The sequence below is a fragment of the Saccoglossus kowalevskii genome, chromosome 4 (genome assembly GCF_978046115.1).
Source record: "Saccoglossus kowalevskii chromosome 4, keSacKowa6.1, whole genome shotgun sequence".
In the NCBI taxonomy this organism is placed as follows: Eukaryota; Metazoa; Hemichordata; class Enteropneusta; family Harrimaniidae; genus Saccoglossus; species Saccoglossus kowalevskii.
The window spans coordinates 18,626,758-18,647,316 of NC_140644.1; the positions used below are offsets into that span (position 1 = coordinate 18,626,758).

Sequence of the window (20,559 nt, forward strand, 5' to 3'; positions counted from 1 at the left end):
TGGGCCACATTTTACGGTGGGTATGTGGCATTACTCTACCCAGATCGACAAACACTTTGTACCAACTATGGCACATCATTGTCATGCGAGCTCAGTTGAATACACAGGAACGACCTGAAGCATGCACACTTTGCTAATAAACCTAATGAGGTTACGACATAGACATATACCATCAATATAAATTTAAGGTGGTGAATATTGAACTTCAACCTCGTTTATTTACACGCTTACTACCATACTGAACTAGTTACCATATTTAACAAGTGCCACTGCGTCCTATACTATCCTTTCTACCTTTCCGAGCCACTAAAGATTTCGAAACTATACAGCGCCACCAGTAACAGGTTCGAGCACTATGCGTCTATAATACATAATTGTTTTAACTGGTGGCATACAAATAAATGACATATCAACATTTGCCTTTATGTGTGGTCTTTGTAGTTATATCAAGAATGTAAATTGGAAACAATATTCATATTAAAGTACTAAAAAAAGCAAAGCGCTTATGTGAATGTTTAGAACTTTTTTTTTATTCACTGTTGAATTAGTTTTTTGGTTATATTTTGACTTTTGTATTTCAGTGTGAACATTCCACCGTGTATAACCGAGTATACTTTTGACATTTTGTATATGAGTACTGTATCATCTAATCAGACCTTTTATTAATAGTTTCATAGTTATGTTCGTATATATGCCTGTACTTTGAATCCATAAATAAATAAATGTAGTGACAGGTCAAATCTATATAGTAATGTCGTGACAGGTCAAATCTATACAGTAATGTCGTGATAGCTCAGATCTATGTACATCTTATATTATATACATTCGAGTAGTCAGTACATAACTATATTGGTCTGAGCTGTCATCACTATATCGTATAATCAGACCTCTTACTACACTAATATTTATTGTATCTGTCACCTCAGTACATTATAGATCTGACCTGTCATTACATTTCTCCATAGATCTGTCAAGTCACTACAGTACTGTATAGATGCAAGCTGTCATTACATTTCTCCATAGATCTGACCTGTCACTACATTACTGTATATATACAGGCTGTCACTACATTTCTTTATAGATCTGACCTGTCACTATAGTACTGTATAGATGCAAGCTGTCACTACATTTCTTCATAGAACTGACCTGTCACTACATTACTGTATATATGCAAGCTGTCACTACAATTCTTCATAGATTTGTCCTGTCACCACAGTACTGTATAGATGCAAGCTGTCACTACATTTCTCCATAGATCTGTCCTGTCACAACAGTACTGTAAAGATGCAAGCTGTCACTACATTTCTCCATAGATTAGTCCTACCATTACAGTACTGTATAGATGCAAGCTGTCACTACATTTCTCCTGAGATCTGTCCTGTCACTACAATACTGTATAGACGCAAGCTGTCACTACATTTCTGCATAGATTTGTCCTGTCACTACAGTACTGTATAGATGCAAGCTGTCACTACATTTCTTCATAGATCTGAACTGTCGCTACAGTACTGTATAGATGCAAGCTGTCACTACATTTCTTCATAGATCTGAACTGTCGCTACAGTACTGTATAGATACAAGCTATCACTACATTTCTCCATAGATCTGTCCTGTCACTACAGTATTGTATAGATGCAAGCTGTCACTACATTTCCCCGTAGATCTGTCCTGTCACTACAGTACTGTATAGATGCAAGTTGTCACTACATTTCTCCATAGATCTGACCTGTCACTACAGTACTGTATAGATGCAAGCTGTCACTACATTTCTCCATAGATCTGTCCTGTCACTACAGTACTGTATAGATGCGAGCTATCACTACATTTCTCCATAGATCTGTCCTGTCACTACAGTACTGTATAGATGCAAGCTATCACTACATTTCTCCATAGATCTGTCCTGTCACTACAGTACTGTATAGATGCGAGCTATCACTACATTTCTTCATAGATCTGTCCTGTCACTACAGTACTGTATAGATGCAAGCTGTCACTACATTTCCCCATAGATCTGTCCTGTCGCTACAGTACTGTATAGATGCAAGCTATCACTACATTTCTCCACAGATCTGTCCTGTCATTACAGTACTGTATAGACGCAAGCTGTCACTACATTTCTCCATAGATCTGTCCTGTTACTACAGTACTGTATAGATGCAAGCTATCACTACATTTCACCATAGATCTGTTCTGTCACTACAGTACTGTATAGACGCAAGCTGTCACTACATTTCTCCATAGATCTAACCTGTCAATACAATAATGTATAGATGCAAGCTGTCACTACATTTCTCCATAGTTCTGTCATGTCACTACAGTACTGTATTGACGCAAGCTGTCACTACATTTCTTCATAGATCTGCCCTGTCACTACAGTACTGTATAGACGCAAGCTGTCACTACATTTCTCCATAGATCTGTCCTGTCACTACAGTACTGTATAGATGCAAGCTATCACTACATTTCACCATAGATCCGTCCTGTCACTACAGTACTGTATAGATCAAGCTGCCACTACATTTCTCCATAGATCTGTCCTGTCACAACAGTACTGTAAAGATGCAAGCTGTCACTACATTTCTCCATAGATTAGTCCTACCATTACAGTACTGTATAGATGCAAGCTGTCACTACATTTCTCCTGAGATCTGTCCTGTCACTACAATACTGTATAGACGCAAGCTGTCACTACATTTCTGCATAGATTTGTCCTGTCACTACAGTACTGTATAGATGCAAGCTGTCACTACATTTCTTCATAGATCTGAACTGTCGCTACAGTACTGTATAGATGCAAGCTGTCACTACATTTCTTCATAGATCTGAACTGTCGCTACAGTACTGTATAGATACAAGCTATCACTACATTTCTCCATAGATCTGTCCTGTCACTACAGTATTGTATAGATGCAAGCTGTCACTACATTTCCCCGTAGATCTGTCCTGTCACTACAGTACTGTATAGATGCAAGTTGTCACTACATTTCTCCATAGATCTGACCTGTCACTACAGTACTGTATAGATGCAAGCTGTCACTACATTTCTCCATAGATCTGTCCTGTCACTACAGTACTGTATAGATGCGAGCTATCACTACATTTCTCCATAGATCTGTCCTGTCACTACAGTACTGTATAGATGCAAGCTATCACTACATTTCTCCATAGATCTGTCCTGTCACTACAGTACTGTATAGATGCGAGCTATCACTACATTTCTTCATAGATCTGTCCTGTCACTACAGTACTGTATAGATGCAAGCTGTCACTACATTTCCCCATAGATCTGTCCTGTCGCTACAGTACTGTATAGATGCAAGCTATCACTACATTTCTCCACAGATCTGTCCTGTCATTACAGTACTGTATAGACGCAAGCTGTCACTACATTTCTCCATAGATCTGTCCTGTTACTACAGTACTGTATAGATGCAAGCTATCACTACATTTCACCATAGATCTGTTCTGTCACTACAGTACTGTATAGACGCAAGCTGTCACTACATTTCTCCATAGATCTAACCTGTCAATACAATAATGTATAGATGCAAGCTGTCACTACATTTCTCCATAGTTCTGTCATGTCACTACAGTACTGTATTGACGCAAGCTGTCACTACATTTCTTCATAGATCTGCCCTGTCACTACAGTACTGTATAGACGCAAGCTGTCACTACATTTCTCCATAGATCTGTCCTGTCACTACAGTACTGTATAGATGCAAGCTATCACTACATTTCACCATAGATCCGTCCTGTCACTACAGTACTGTATAGATCAAGCTGCCACTACATTTCTCCATAGATCTGTCCTGTCACTACAGTACTGTATAGATCAAGCTGCCACTACATTTCTCCATAGATCTGTCCTGTCACTACAGTACTGTATAGATGCAAGCTGTCACTACATTTCTCCATAGATCTGACCTGTCACTACAGTACTGTATAGACGCAAGCTGTCACTACATTTCTGCATAGGTCTTACCTATCACTACAGTAATGTATAGATGCAAGCTGTCACTACAGTACTGTATAGATGCAAGCTGTCACTACATTTCTGCGCAGGTCATACCTGTCACTACAGTACTGTATAGATGCAAGCTGTCACTACATTTCTGCGCCGGTCATACCTGTCACTACATTACTGTATAGATGCAGGCTGTCACTATATTTCTTTATAGATCTGACCTGTCACTACAGTACTGTATAGATGCAAGCTGTCACTACATTTCTTTATAGATCTGACCTGTCACTACATTACTGTACAGATGCAAGCTGTCACTACATTTCTTCATAGATCTGTCCTGTCACTACAGTACTGTATAGATGCAAGCTGTCACTACATTTCTTCATAGATCTGACCTGTCACTACAGTACTGTATAAATGCAAGCTGTCACTATATTTCTCCACAGATCTGACCTGTCACTACAGCACTGTATAGATGCAAGCTGTCACCACATTTCTCCATAGATATGTCCTGTCACTACAGTACTGTATAGACGCAAGCTGTCACTACATTTCTTCATAGATATGCCCTGTCACTACAGTACTGTATAGATGTAAGCTGTCACTACATTTCTCCATAGATCTGTCCTGTCACTACAGTACTGTATAGATGCAAGCTGCCACTACATTTCTCCATGGATCTGTCCTGTCACTACAGTACTGTATAGATCAAGCTGCCACTACATTTCTCCATAGATCTGTCCTGTCACTACAGTACTGTATAGACGAGAGCTATCACTACATTTCTCCATAGATCTGTCCTGTCACTACAGTACTGTATAGATGCAAGCTGTCACTAAATTTCTTCATAGATCTGACCTGTCACTACAGTGCTGTATAAATGCAAGCTGTCACTATATTTCTCCACAGATCTGACCTGTCACTACAGCACTGTATAGATGCAAGCTGTCACCACATTTCTCCATAGATATGTCCTGTCACTACAGTACTGTATAGACGCAAGCTGTCACTACATATCTGCATAGATCTGACCTGTCACTACAGTACTGTATAGATGCAAGCTTTCACTGCATTTCTCAATAGATATGTCCTGTCGCTACAGTACTGTATAGATGCAAGTTGTCACTACATTTCTCCATAGATATGTCCTATTACTACAGTACTGTATAGATGTAAGCTGTCACTACATTTCTCCATAGATCTGTCCTGTCACTACAGTATTGTATAGATGCAAGCTGTCAAAAAAGTACTAGACAGGTCATACCTGTCACTACAGTACTGCATATATGCAAGCTGTCAATACATTTATGCACAGGTCATACCTGTCACTACAGTACTGTATTGATGCAAGCTGTCACTACATTTCTTCATAGATATGACCTGTCACTACAGTACTGTATAGATGCAGGCTGTCACTACATTTCTGCACAGGTCATACCTGTCACTACAGTACTGTATAGATGCAAGCTGTCACTACATTTCTCCATAGATCTAACCTGTCACTACAGTACTGTATAGATGCAAGTTGTCACTACATTTCTTCATGGATCTGACCTGTCATTACAGTACTGTATAGATGTAAGCTGTCACCACATTTCTTCATAGATCTGACCTGTCACTATAGTACTGTATAGATGCAAGCTATCACTACATTTCTTCATAGATCTGACCTGTCACTACAGTACTGTATAGATGCAAGCTGCCACTACATTTCTTCATAGATCTGACCTGACCTGTCATTACAGTACTGTATAGATGTAAGCTGTCACTACATTTCTCCATAGATCTCACCTGTCACTACAGTACTGTATAGATGCAAGCTGTCACCACATTTCTTCATAGATCTGATCTGTCACTACAGTATTGTATAGATGCAAGATGCCACTACATTTCTTCATAGATCTGACCTGACCTGTCATTACAGTACTGTATAGATGTAAGCTGTCACTACATTTCTCCATAGATCTGACCTGTCACTACAGTACTGTATAGATGCAAGCTGTCACCACATTTCTTCATAGATCTGATCTGTCACTACAGTATTGTATAGATGCAAGCTGTCACTACATTTCTTCATAGATCTGACCTGTCATTACAGTACTGTATAGATGTAAGCTGTCACTACATTTCTTCATAAATCTGACCTGTCACTACAGTACTGTACAGATGCAAGCTGTCACTACATTTCTCCATAGATCTGACCTGTCACTACAGTACTGTATAGATGCAAGCTGTCACCACATTTCTTCATAGATCTGATCTGTCACTACAGTATTGTATAGATGCAAGCTGTCACTACATTTCTTCATAGATCTGACCTGTCATTACAGTACTGTATAGATGTAAGCTGTCACTACATTTCTCCATAGATCTGACCTGTCACTACAGTACTGTATAGATGCAAGCTGTCATCACATTTCTTCATAGATCTGATCTGTCACTACAGTATTGTATAGATGCAAGCTGTCACCACATTTCTTCATAGATCTGATCTGTCACTACAGTATTGTATAGATGCAAGCTGTCACTACATTTCTCTGTAGATCTGACTTGTCACTACTGTACTGTATAAATTTAGGCTGTCACTACATTTCTCCATAGATCTGAACTGTCACTACAGTACTGTATAGATGCAAGCTGTCACCACATTTCTTCATAGATCTGACCTGTCACTACAGTACTGTATAGATGCAAGCTGTCACCACATTTCTTCACAGATCTGACCTGTCACTACAGTATTGTATAGGTGCAAGCTGTCACTACATTTCTTCATGGATCTGACCTGTCATTACAGTACTGTATAGATATAAGCTGTCACCACATTTCTTCATAGATCTGACCTGTCACTACAGTATTGTATAGATGCAAGCTGCCACCACATTTCTTCATAGATCTGACCTGTCATTACAGTACTGTATAGATGTAAGCTATCACCACATTTCTCCGTAGATCTGACTTGTCACTACTGTACTGTATAGATACAAGCTGTCACTACATTTCTTCATAGATCTGACCTGTCACTACAGTAATGTATAGATGCAAGCTGTCACTACATTTCTCCATCGATCTGAACTGTCACTACAGTAATGTATAGATGTAAGCTGTCACTACATTTCTCCGTAGATCTGACCTGTCATTACAGTAATGTATAGATGCAAGCTGTCACTACATTTCTTCGTAAATCTGACCTGTCACTACATTTCTCCATCGATCTGAACTGTCACTACATTTCTCCATCGATCTGACTTGTCACTACTGTACTGTATAAATTTAAGCTGTCACTACATTTCTCCATAGATCTGAACTGTCACTACAGTACTGTATAGATGCAAGCTGTCACCACATTTCTTCATAGATCTGACCTGTCACTACAGTATTGTATAGATGCAAGCTGTCACTACATTTCTTCATGGATCTGACCTGTCATTACATTACTGTATAGATGTAAGCTGTCACTACATTTCTCCATAGATCTGAACTGTCACTACAGTACTGTATAGATGCAAGCTGTCACCACATTTCTTCATAGATCTGACCTGTCACTACAGTATTGTATAGATGCAAGCTGTCACTACATTTCTTCATGGATCTGACCTGTCATTACAGTACTGTATAGATGTAAGTTGTCACTACATTTCTCCGTAGATCTGACCTGTCATTACAGTAATGTATAGATGCAAGCTGTCACTACATTTCTTCGTAAATCTGACCTGTCACTACATTTCTCCATCGATCTGAACTGTCACTACATTTCTCCATCGATCTGACCTGTCACTACAATAATGTATAGATACAAACTGTCACTACATTTCTTCATAGATCTGACCTGTTACTACAGTACTGTATAGATGCAAGCTGTCACTACATTTCTCAGTAGATCTGACCTGTCACTACAGTAATGTATAGATGTAAGCTGTCACTACATTTCTCCGTAGATCTGACCTGTCATTACAGTACTGTATAGATACAAGCTGTCACTACATTTCTTCATAGATCTTACCTGTCACTACAGTACCGTCCTCGTTTTCACTGTGATACCCCTGAATGTAACTGAACAAATTGATCTTTAATCTAACCTAGTACAGTGAAAAGATGTAAAATGGTAGGACACATAGCGAATTTATTACTTCCTTCACAAACATTATGTTTGCTTTCATTATTCCCATCAGCTATAAAACCTGCCTCTGGGCTGCATGGCAATAAATTAATAGGTCCATAAATACATCTTACGCGTATAAAACTTAATAACAATAACGTCTAATTGACAATACATAATTAGTTTGTATAATAAAGTCCAAACGCATCGTGACACGCTCATTAAAACATAACATGCATAGTATGGTTTCTATAAGAATTTGCATTGTAAAGAGCTAACATAATCAAACATATTTTTCATTTTAGATTACACATGAAATGTTAAGGTTTGCCTTTCTACGTTTTCAGGTTTGAAAACCTATTATGTATTGAAGCGTGGTGCAGATTACGCACATTGCACATTACACACGTTAGGTGGATGGCAGGTTATCTCTTTAATTATATTTGACAGATCTAAAAAAAGTCGTCCGATTACGTCTAATATGATGATTACGTTAGTTGTCTGCCACATGATGTGATTTCCAATCATTCATAACTCGCAAGCTACAACCTATCTGCGTACAGAAGTGGCCCGATTAAATTGCTTAATTTATTGGATTGACTTGTAGCAGTGATCGCGTAAAGTAAATCTAGTACGCTCATCCTACTTTATATCATTTAAATATTTTGTTTTCAGTTCATCTTATCCTCAGAATTCTTCCGCAGTGTATCGACAGTTTCGTTACGAACACGCAACCATTAATACAACTTAACTAAGTTGTGCGTGAGCATCAATGTAACATTTCTCCATCATTTGTTAGTTTAATCACCGATTGTTCTCATTGTTGTGTTAACACATACATTTGAACTACACTAACATAAAACCTCTTTTGTCTCCATGTCCTGATTGCTCAAAGTGTTAGCAGTTAAGCAAGGATCTATGATGAATTTGTTTTTGCGTATCTGTTAATCGACTTAATTAGATGAATGGCTGTGTTATGTCTGTCATCGTTTAGGCAGGCGAGGTCCTGGACGGAACTCGACTCAGTGATTTGGAACTAATTGCGAGATAACCGTCGCTATTCGGACTACTATTTCTGACAGTTGGTATTCGTAGTTATTAATGTCGTGCACGATCAATCAAAAGATATGACGTATTCAGTACTTAGTGTGATTGGCTTTATGATTGAAGGTTACGCCTTAGAGTCTTTTTACTGTATTGTAATTGGTTAAGATTTTGAAAATGAATAAAGTTGTTTTAGTTGGTCTTGGCGAGTACAGCACGACAGACGAAGTCCAGTCCAGTCCTGGAGAATCTTGGGCGAATCTTGAGTCAGCCTTGCAATAGTCTTGAGGACTTTTCCCCAGGGCGCTGTGTCTTATAGAGTGCTCAAAAGACCAACTAAGACGAGAGTTGAAACGTATTTCGTTGTGTGTGTCTTATTTGACTGAAAAGCTTAAACCTCTTATTCTGCCGCTCAAACGGATGTCCGCAGTGCATACATGAATCTGTAGCAGATGTGTAATCGATTCAGTGTAATTATTCGTGGAATCCCCACCCACAGTGAAGTTAGTGGTTGATCTAATCCTCATCCGACCGAACGAAAATGGTTGCCACCGGAGTTTCGTAAGGTCTAGCAATCTCAAATTCGGTAATACGACATGAGGCCAATCGATCTTAACTTCTGGATGTCGCCTCGTGAGTGTTTAATTTTAAAATATTATCGATCAATGGTTGTCCCTTGATGTGATATGGGAAAATAGTGTTACGTTATCGCCCGAAACGCGTGTAAAAAGTTACCGATATTCCCTCTGTAGGACGAATAGATTGGAAGTGTCAGATTATTATATATATGTATATACATCAATTCTTATAATATATTTGCCAAATGTTTGGTAAGAGCGCCCTCTATGTCGGAATCGAATAAGTATGAACCACCAATTTGACAGGGAAGTGATACTTATAATGCAGCACGCTGTTTTAATTGTTGTTGTGATAGAGTTTTTTATATTACCCAGTCAAATGCATTTGTTGGTCCACTAAAAAATCAAAATAATGTTTCCCTGTAACTTGGACGCTTATTAATCAAGACGTTTTAAAAATCATGGGTATAAACTCCCTTAAGTTATAACCCGTTGTTTCTTATAAAATAATGTTTGCATCAAAAATTAAAATAAAGATCCTAGAAAGTTAGTATTTATATGCCTGTGTTTTGTGTGTGTGTGTTTTATTTATTTATTTTTTATTTTTTGCAATGTCTCTAACTTGTCTAATATGTTTGTGGTCATTCCTTGCTTTGCATATTGTCTGTATCACCGTTCTCGTGGGTTTGTGATGTAAGCCGTGACTGCTGTTCAGGGCGTTGCAGCTGGCAGACAATAAGCTATGCTCTTGTACATAATCGTGGAGAGTTCGTCATACTCAACAACAGGTGTCAATTTTACTAAGAATGTTGTACTTCATTTATGTTAAAATCCCTGAATGTTTATATTTATGCTCTAAGTAATTAGTTACTGAACTTTTAAGGTAGCGGGACTATTATTTGCTTACTTGTTTTCATCTTCTAATTGTGACCCAATGACTACAAATAGACCCAGGAAAGTATATATTTTTAGAATTGCCACACTTCAAGCTTTGCAAAGGTGTGTTTGCCATGCCCGTATCTGCATTCTATGACCCGTTACTTAATCAAAGGTGAAAAATTACTTTTTCTGTACAAAAAATAATTATGCATTTATGCTGGCGATAAGAAGTATTGTTTTCACTTTTCCTAGTTGTTCAATAGTCTGGTAAATTGAATGTGTCTGGTCAGTTTTATGCAAGCAATGCGTTTTAAAAAAATAGTGTGCTGAATTTCAATTACTGTTTTAGTCGCATTGCCCCCAACTCAAACCACAACTCGTTGGTAAATAATCGATGAAATAGTTTGTCTGGACACATTCAAGTTCCTCTCACTGTCACCTTAAAGCTGTGAAAATTTGGTGTTAATCCGACGACAATAAGTATACGTTATTTTTTGTTAAAGACCTTGTATTTTGAAAAACATAAACTCCTAGAAAACGTCCATGAAGTAACAGCAACGATTTTCAAGCTTGTTTATCGGCACAATCAATTTGTTTTCCCATCAAGGTCTGCTTTAACATGTGTAGGGACATCCAAATGTGTAAGGCTATTGGAAACCAAAAAATAAAGGAATGGGATAGCTATAATTGGATAAATTCGGCATATAAAAACACCAAAATCAATGATTTTTTTTTCAGTGGCTGTGTGACCTTGTGTCTGACACATTCATATGCAAATGACTAATCTGTGAAACAAACAGGGGCGGAGACAATCCACTCAAATGTTAGGAAACACTCATTGTGTGTCAGATAGCTACTGATAACACATCCTAACATTGCTTTGTCTAGAGTTTATCTTTGAAACTTATAGACACACAGATTAAACCTGTGTTATTGATTTTGGAAAACACTACTGAGGCTGCCTTGCTTCCCTTCAGAAAATCTACATTTTAACCAACTTACATGACATTCTATGTTATGTTGACTTTATCACATGAAAGTTTATAGTGCATTTCATCAATTAATAAATAAATATGAAAATCGTAATTTTCAACACAAATAATAGTCTCGCTACCTTAATACGAGGCTACTGTTATAGTGATATAACATTTGTATAGGATATCCAGAAATTAGAGCTTTGTTTATGACCATCAGTGATGAAGAGCCGGAATAGGGAAGTGTTAGAAACTAGAATTACATAATCTCTCAAGGGTTTGGATCTTCCATGGTACATATTAGGATAGAATTGACGCCTCTCCGGGTAAAGAAATCATTGAGTGTTAAATGTCATAATATAAGACGATATATTTTGATAGATTTTTTGGGGGAAAACATAATTCGCTAATAATCCACTAAACCGAAATAAAGTCATTGAAACACAATGGTTTTGTCACGCACAATTGCCAGTTGTAATACAAAAATCATCCCAGCAAATACTACATTCAAACCAGAAAAATCAAACTATCGAATACACGTCTTAGTTGTACTATGGGTAACAATAGCAATCATTGTTTGTGGTTGAATGTAATTGTAATGATTGGAATAACATTTTCATGTTGGCACTTCCACTGACAGGTGAGATTCCGGTGGTCATTTCTACTTAATCAAGGGAAGTTCAAAGTTACCGCATCCATCATCTGCAAATATCTGACTTCAAGTACGGTTATGTGTAGCAGGCAGTGTCTTATGAAAGAGCACAGTTGAGTAGTTTACTATCGATTTACTTAAAAACTAAATTAATATATACCGTTGATTGTGTAAAACTATGATCAATCAGTTGTAGGGAAACGTGACCGGGTGTATTGAGAAGCTGGCAAATAAATATTGAACCCATCTTCTCCTATATTGCACAGACCCACCGAGGACCACTGCATTAATGTCAACACAGTTCTACTCGGATTTCTGCCTGTGTGGCGTACGTCATTTGTGGCTGTGTATCATCTATCATTGAATGTGGTAAACACACTCATCAAAATTTCACAACCAAAAACGGGTAACTTTTCTGTTCAGTTTAAGTGATATTATTCGTGGCACAAGAAGGAGTGCATCTCCCAATATGCAGACGGACAACGCCATCCTGGTGGAGTTCGCGCAGGTTTTGAAATTCCGATACCATGGTATGTGAATTTCTTGTTTTTTTGCTCCAATTAAGATCCTCTGTGTAATGATATGGCAGATCATTGCCTTTTTCATCGGTATAAAAAGGCCAATAACCAAATAGATGAATTTCCTCACAGACGGAAAGCCCAAGTGTAAACAACAGCATTCCTAAAATAAAATCAGAAACGCAACTATTATTATTATTATAAACAAAACATATATTTTTATTATGGATATATAAAGTAGATTGAAATAGTCGAAATTATTAAATAATTAATTTTTCACTGGAATTGGCCAAATAGATCAATTAAATTACATATGACAGAGCTTTGCCAAATATAGATGTATGTAAATTATGTATGTAAATTAAACTGACCTGTGGACACGTTTTTTTCAAGGTTCCAAAATTGTCGCAGTGATAGTAAGTACTTCTGGTCCAGTACCATAGTATTTAGTGTTGTATTGTGTTTCGCGTAATCCAAGAAATTGTGGGAAAAATTTGTTATGATAGCAAACATCAGGTGCCCGGTGAATGAGGATAACGTCTCGTTGAATGCAGATATATTGTAATTGTACCTAGAGGTCACAAAATTAAGTGATGACAATGTTATTTCCTATATTTTGTTGAGGTATTTGTTTAAACTGAATAAACGTAAACTGTGCTTGCTGACAGTTATAGCACGCAGTCAATCGTTTGCTGTTCTATCATATATTTGGTATATGATAATGCAAATTCATCGTTGAAATTGAACCTCAGTTTTTCTTACCTGCGCCAGATTATGCTTGGATTGAAACTCGTAAAGTTAGTTTTTTTCCCTGCATCACGTGTAAATCCCTTGATATAAGGAAGATTTGACCTGCAATGAACGGCCAGAATACTTAATAAAATCAAATGAAATATACAAATTTAGTAAATTGGCAATTTGGCACAATTGTACTTCACAAGTAACTGATAGGTTTTTGATATATTAGATATTTGATCAGCGCCCTCTGGAGACTGTTAGCCCAGCTCTATTAGACAGTTTTTAATGAACGTGGACTTAAAGTGATTAGATGCACTCCTCAATGACAATCACACACACATATGTTTATAGTCATAACCTTTTTAGCTCGAATTTGCCCAGGGACAAATTCATGTTCATTAGCAAACCCCTGGATCATACCGCGATACAGTAAAACCTGTCAAAATCTACTATCTGCCGTCAGAACCGACCGATTTATGTAGCCCCGAGATTTCTCCATAGACGCCTATGTTAAAACAACATGTATAACCCGACCACTGTCTTTTCCGAACACTGACCGCATTGATCGTTCCCAGGTCTAATATTCACACTGAATACGTCGACCATCCGACCTGTTGCACCACATCCGCTGTCTAGTAATCCGGTCTGCCCGACCTAAAAAGTGTGCATTGTGTTCAATTTATCATGAACGACACAGAAACAATACCAAATCTCACACTACAAGTAACGTCCCGAGTAAAACAATGTCAACTGATTAAGTTTGCTCACACCACACGCCCTCGCATCGCGTAGTGTCTGAACAGTATGACTCCAAATATAAACAAATGATCGGCGTCATCACCTTCAGTTGCGGTGAAGCGCACTGCATTATCACCTCTTCAACGAGCAAAATACATTGAGTTTTCTCCTTTTCATAACGATAATGACCGATAATGTTGTGCTTTCGAATGTTTCCGTGAAGAGGGCTTCAAGATTGAAATTGATAATGGAGAAGAAGCAGGCGGTTACAAAGAAATCGGAAACCTCGTTCAGCAAGTTGCAGACCCGCAAACACATGCAATTTGCACACACATTATAAATATTTAACCATGCAACACAAAATTCGAACTTGTGACCATGACAACGCATCTTCCGACTTTCAACAGACCCTTTTCCGATTACGCCATAGTAACACCCTTCAAATAACGTGCAATACTCCATGTCGTTGATGATTGACCAGGAAGTGGTACCTGAAAACATAATCGGCTTTATCAATTTCTCCTCCACACCAACTGTCCTTTAATATACCACTGTTTCCAACGATGCTACATCTTCGGTACAAACTACTGTTGTTTCGAAATTTATTCTGAAAAATAATTTACTAAAATGTTTATTTTCTATTGCATCAATCTTCCAATCGAACATATATATATATTTCTCAACACTTTATTTCATATCTGAAAGATTTCAATGTTATATTGTTTTAACTTTCAATATTCAATTCTGAACTCGGAAGTATTTCTCTCATTTGTTTTACATACATTCTATCATCTGAGTTTTTGTGAATTAAAACGTTCGTACGTGTAATTGTTATACAGCAAATAAATCACGAGTCTGGTGTGCGCCTGATAGTGTGCATAGAGACATGCACTTTCATGGAATAAAAAACAAACAAACAAAAACGGTCGTATCATTTGTTCTCGCGAGCAACATGCACTCAGAAGTACCATACAAATCCACATTGCATATTTCTTTTCGGTAGCTATGCGGTATTTTACGAGAATAATAATGTTATTCATGTTTGTATTTTCGGCCGATCTATCAGTAAGTTATGATGTTCACGGTTTTTAGTTTTTTTTCGTAGAATTTTCGAGGTTATTTCAACTGCTGTTTTCACAGGGTTGCACTAAATTCGCCCACTTATTTTTTTTAAATTAAAGCCTACTTCACCGTCTTTGCAATTGTTAAAAACTATGTCCCTCCGGAGTACTCCGCGCATGCAGTAGACGACGGAAAATTGTTTTCGATTTTTTCGTCGGTAACGGTATTGCATGACTTTCGTGTACATAAATTGTTTTCGATTTTTTCGTCGTTAACGGTATTGCATGACTTTCGTGTACATCTTTCGCTATTATCAAGGCGGCGCGCTTTTGAGATGGCGGTTTTATTGTTCTGTTGCGTTCCATATTTCCTCTTCAATCACGACGTCTTCAATCTGGTTTACTTCCGCTGAATTGAAACAATCATCGACGCCATTTTAAACGATGACCCGACGGTTATCGAATATTCCCGAGGGCTCCCGAAGTACATCCGTAATATGCTAATTCGACTTATCCGTAGATAGTTTTGTTGTTTGCTGCTAGATCAACAAGCAAACATTATAATTACTGAGTAAAAGGCGGAAATGATCATAGAACCTTTGATCTTGACCCTTACCTCCATGTTGCTATGTAGTGTATACCCGTGTCTATTTATCTACAATTGATTACATACATACATACCACAAACATCTGTAAGAATTTGGCTGTGTTCTCTGTTATAGGATAGTCATTTGCTTTCAAAAAAATGTGTAGTTTCTCCCTAGAGTAAACATATACAAACTACATAAGAATATACATTGTTATAAACTCTGTTAACAGAGCAACTTGCATTGTTTTGTTTATTTTAAGTAACGTACCTTAGGTGATGGAAATTGGTTTTATTCAGCGACCATTCTGAAACTTCTCTGACCACGGCTCTCAGTTTTCTTAGCAGGTTCCTTTCTCTGCTTGTGATAACAAATATGCAACAACATTTTTAGTTTTTTTTTTTTTTTTTTACTTCCCACTCAATTCCCTATACTCATGCACTTCCATCGTCCGGCGTGCAGGATTTGCGCTAATTCACTGCAGTCAAGAACAGAAAGGTCTATATTCGTTGACACGTTTCCAAAATGTATTATTACAACGTTGAAAATTGCATGTGGGCAATTGAATGAAGACGATGGAATGTCTAAATATTTGTGCAAATCGTGTTTTATTAAACTGTCGAAATTGATAACTTGGCTGATCCGGCCTTCGTTGCAACAAACCACGGTTACAAGTTGTAGTTCTAGTAACCATGAACAAACGCATAATTTCCCTCAGATACAACACTAAGCGCTTTCTGTTGATGGTCAGTAAGCTCGTTCATCTTTCGTTGATTTCTATATTCCACAATTTTTAATTTACCAAGTCTGTGTCGTTTATATCGTGAGTTCTGATTGGGTAATGCAAATGAGCCAGAGTGAATCTTATACTCGCTTGAGGGCGTGCGACATACAGTAAATTGCAGTGAAATCTGCCAAGGGTTAATGTTGAGGCTTCGGCCGAATAAATGGTCCTTGGCTGGCGGAGATGAGGCACTTCAATCTGTTGCGACCACAATTTGGCGTCACAATCTTGATGGTTTTTTTTGATGATGTATATTGTGTGCGAAATATTGTTGAGGATTACTACATTCCTGCCAATTATTTAACCTGTATAGCAATAATTCAAAATTTACAAAATAGGCTTCATATATTTTTCACAAAATGTTATAAAGACTTTTAGATGGGAATTGTGGTACAAAATTATCAAAATAAAACAAACAAACAAACAAACAAACAAACATACATACATACATACATACATACATACATACATACATAAAATTAGGCAAAATGCTGCAATATAGTTTACATGTTAACATATATTGCGTATAAATTGTAAAGGAAACATAATCCTATAATATTTTATAAAATCGTGTAAACCCAATCTGTATATTCTCCTTGTGGTCGTGGAAACCGCTTTCAAAAGAGAAGACAGGCAACGCCACGTTCTATTTTGTTGTGCTGACTTGGGAAAGAAGGGTTTCTGGCCATGACTCCAGTAGAAAATGAGATAACTTAAGAGCGGATTCCGGTGCAGAACAGGTGCAGATATCACTTGCTAGGCAACAATTCACACATTAAATATTATTATATTAAATACATATTAAACAGAATACGTAAATCTGCCGGCAGTGAACACGGAGTAGTCCGTACTTGTAGTCTAGACACCATCTGGAGCCGGTACGTATGGGTCAACTGTGGTGTTATTTGTTCATCAGCCCCTAGGGTAAACATGTACTTCCTCATACTAATATGTACGCAGTGAGTTTCAAAACACATAGTTAAACTATTAATTACTATTTGGTTGGCACTCGTACATTGAGTAGATGACAAGAAATACGTTTGGTGATGCATTAATTAATTCAAGCCGGCTTACATCTACAGAAAACGTACCAGGCCTGCTCTATTTTATCTGTTTAAAGCCTGTCTGTTTGGGTTTGCCGACCTTTGTTGGTAAAGTCACGAAAACTGATGTGATTTTTGTGTGTGGAAAGGAGCGAGGAAATGAATCCATCACACAAAAGTCCTTGATGACATGTTACCTTATGAAAATCAGAAGTTGTGACATTCCATTTGTCATTATTGGATATTAGGTTAACTGATTAATAAGTTAAATTACATGCAATATTCTGCGCATGCTTAAACGACGTCAAGATTTATCGGGCTTTTTTAGTCCACGTCGGACGTAGTCCGAAACGGGGCTTGTATTTCGGGTTCCCTGTGAGCGTGCGTGCGTCCGTCATCGTCATTTCGCGTGAACAAATTTTCTTCAAAGATGGTACAAATACAAGTCATAATGGGTGACATGTGTATAACGATTTATTTTTGATTTGGTTGACCTTTAACCGACTGGCGGACATTTTTGTCCCCAAAATCGACATTTGGACATGTCATCAACCGTTTCTTGGACATGCCTTGACCAATTTCATTCAAACTTTGAATTACTGGGCTACTGATGTACGTCACTTATTTCGTGATTTGATTCTACTGGTGGCCATTTTGTTTTTTACCAGTGTACTATTCATTTTACAGAGATAATTTACAGATTTGGGTTAAAGACAAGACATAATGGGTTAAATATTGTTTTCAGTTATTTTTCGTTTTCATCGAAATATAGCCGAATGGCATTGTCGTCAAAAACGAAATTCAAACATCAATATGTACCTGCTGGGATTACCCCGTGAATCGTATTTTTACGCCTGAAGCAATAATGACTGTGCAATGTGTATAAATACAAACATTCGACCAAGTCAAGAGTTCGGTTGTGACTCAACCCCGTCGAAAACGTAATGGGCAAAATCAGTAGAAATAACAGCCCTTTGGATTAAACCATAATTACACTACATGAATGATTTTCAAAACACAACGAAAACAGCCTGGCCACCTCGCCTTCAGTAAAATTACGTAACCTTGTATCTTTTTTTAACACACTGTTCAATTGTTCCAACAGTTCTCTATCATAACCCGGAAGTAGTAATAATAAGCTGATTCGAGCTAGGTAAATCAACTGATGAAAAAAGCCACGATTAAAATCTAAACAGAAAGCTATAGCGCTAGAGGAAATGCAGAACTATTTACACATATCCAAAGAGTCGATCATTAGTATCGTTGGTGAATATTCCAAAAGTTATTTTCAACTACACTAATATTGGCAATATAAAAATATAGACTATATTAATAATCCGCCATTTTGTAAGCACTTTAGTGTTTGCTAAATTTCTATGCCTAAATTCAAAGCTTGATTACGCTGGGATCATATCACATAAAACAGTTTGAAATACAAGCATGTCAGCATCACATATATGTGATCGAGTGATCATGACGCAACGTGCTTTCTTTTCGTTGATCATGTAACTATTTCAATAAAACACATTGAACAGCTTCAACAACAACAGAGGAATGTCATGACGCCAACTACCACGGCGAGTGTTATTGACACCAACTTACCTGATTTGAGCCTCAGAATGTACTTCGTTACATCTACAGTGGTAGTTTGTCAATGAAAACAAAGAGGTCATTACGATAGCGATGCCGAGTAAGCATATAAGGGTGAAATACTTGGACAAATTCGCCACAGTGGCCATGATTGGGAATTCGCAAATAGTGTCACGTCACAATGAATGACGTACATGTACATATACCGTGCCAGTCATATATCACCGGACTTCTCTCTCGAGCAGGTGGTTAATTGTGTCAGTAGACGGGCATTTGCTGTTACGGCCTGTAATGTTTTTTGAAATCATCTGACTTGATCTAGCTTGACCCTTGATCGCATCAAAATTAATGAACATTAACGAACAGACAATGTGAGGGCGCTGTGTAATCAGTTTAACCAAAATACAAAAACAATACAATCAAACTTTAGAGCGTTTAATATTGAGATATGTTTTAAGTGAAGAAGTGTTCAATAATCAATATCTGACATTTGTTTGCCGTAGTTCAAATCGACACATACCTGAACGTAACAAATCGACATGTTTTCAAACTCATTTTCAAGTCTGTGTTGAAATGTGACGTTTATTTTTCATTAGAATACATTGTTAGGTTACCAAGACCCATTCATTTTGTAAATATTACTCAAGTTTGGTAACGTGTTAAAACACGCCAAGTGACGGGGCATAGCCAATAAAAAACAGATGGCCAATATTCAGCGGAAGGGGGTGTAACGGGTATTTACGACGTACCATTCCATCTAATCAATCTTCATACAAATGCATGTGGACATCTAGTCGTACATAATGTACACTTCTTGGTAAAATATTAGGTGATTTTAATGCAGGAGGTTACTTCGGTCAATTGGATTGAGCGACGCATTTGACTGTCACTGGAAATGCATATCATTTTTGATATCCACAAACGCTTCTTCATCGGGATGAAAAAGCCAATTATCAAAGTTAAAAAAAAATACCTATTCGATAGTGAAGATATAAGTTATTTTATATACACATAAAAACTAACTAGCTTAGAAAGTGCGTTTGTGAAGAGTCTTGTCTGATTGGACGATATTTACTTACGCATTTTAATCAGAATTCTGGCTAATGTATATGCAAGCTACTTATCCATTACTCAATTAGTCAAACGAAGGCTGTCTCATATTATCTTAAATATTTATCAATTGCCACGATAATTTTTCCTTGGTTCAACATTAAACAATTATCATGTATTAACATATTCTCCTCAAGTGTCCTCGTTGTTCGATGTCCTGGTAAATCCTGCAAGCTCAGACACTACTCCTGTGGTACCTA

General features: G+C 37.5%; 1 protein-coding gene across 1 annotated transcript; it reads right to left on the reverse strand.

Moving 5' to 3' along the window:
* Positions 1–12,614: 12,614 nt before the first annotated feature.
* On the reverse strand, positions 12,615–15,867 carry LOC100370568 (alpha-N-acetylneuraminate alpha-2,8-sialyltransferase ST8SIA3-like). The gene is made up of 4 exons (XM_085498285.1): positions 15,862–15,867; positions 14,627–14,791; positions 14,004–14,100; positions 12,615–12,871 (listed from the first exon to the last, which is right to left on the reverse strand). Exons 1-4 carry the CDS (start codon positions 15,865–15,867, stop codon positions 12,615–12,617), a joined length of 525 nt encoding a protein of 174 aa, XP_085354411.1.
* Positions 15,868–20,559: the final 4,692 nt, after the last annotated feature.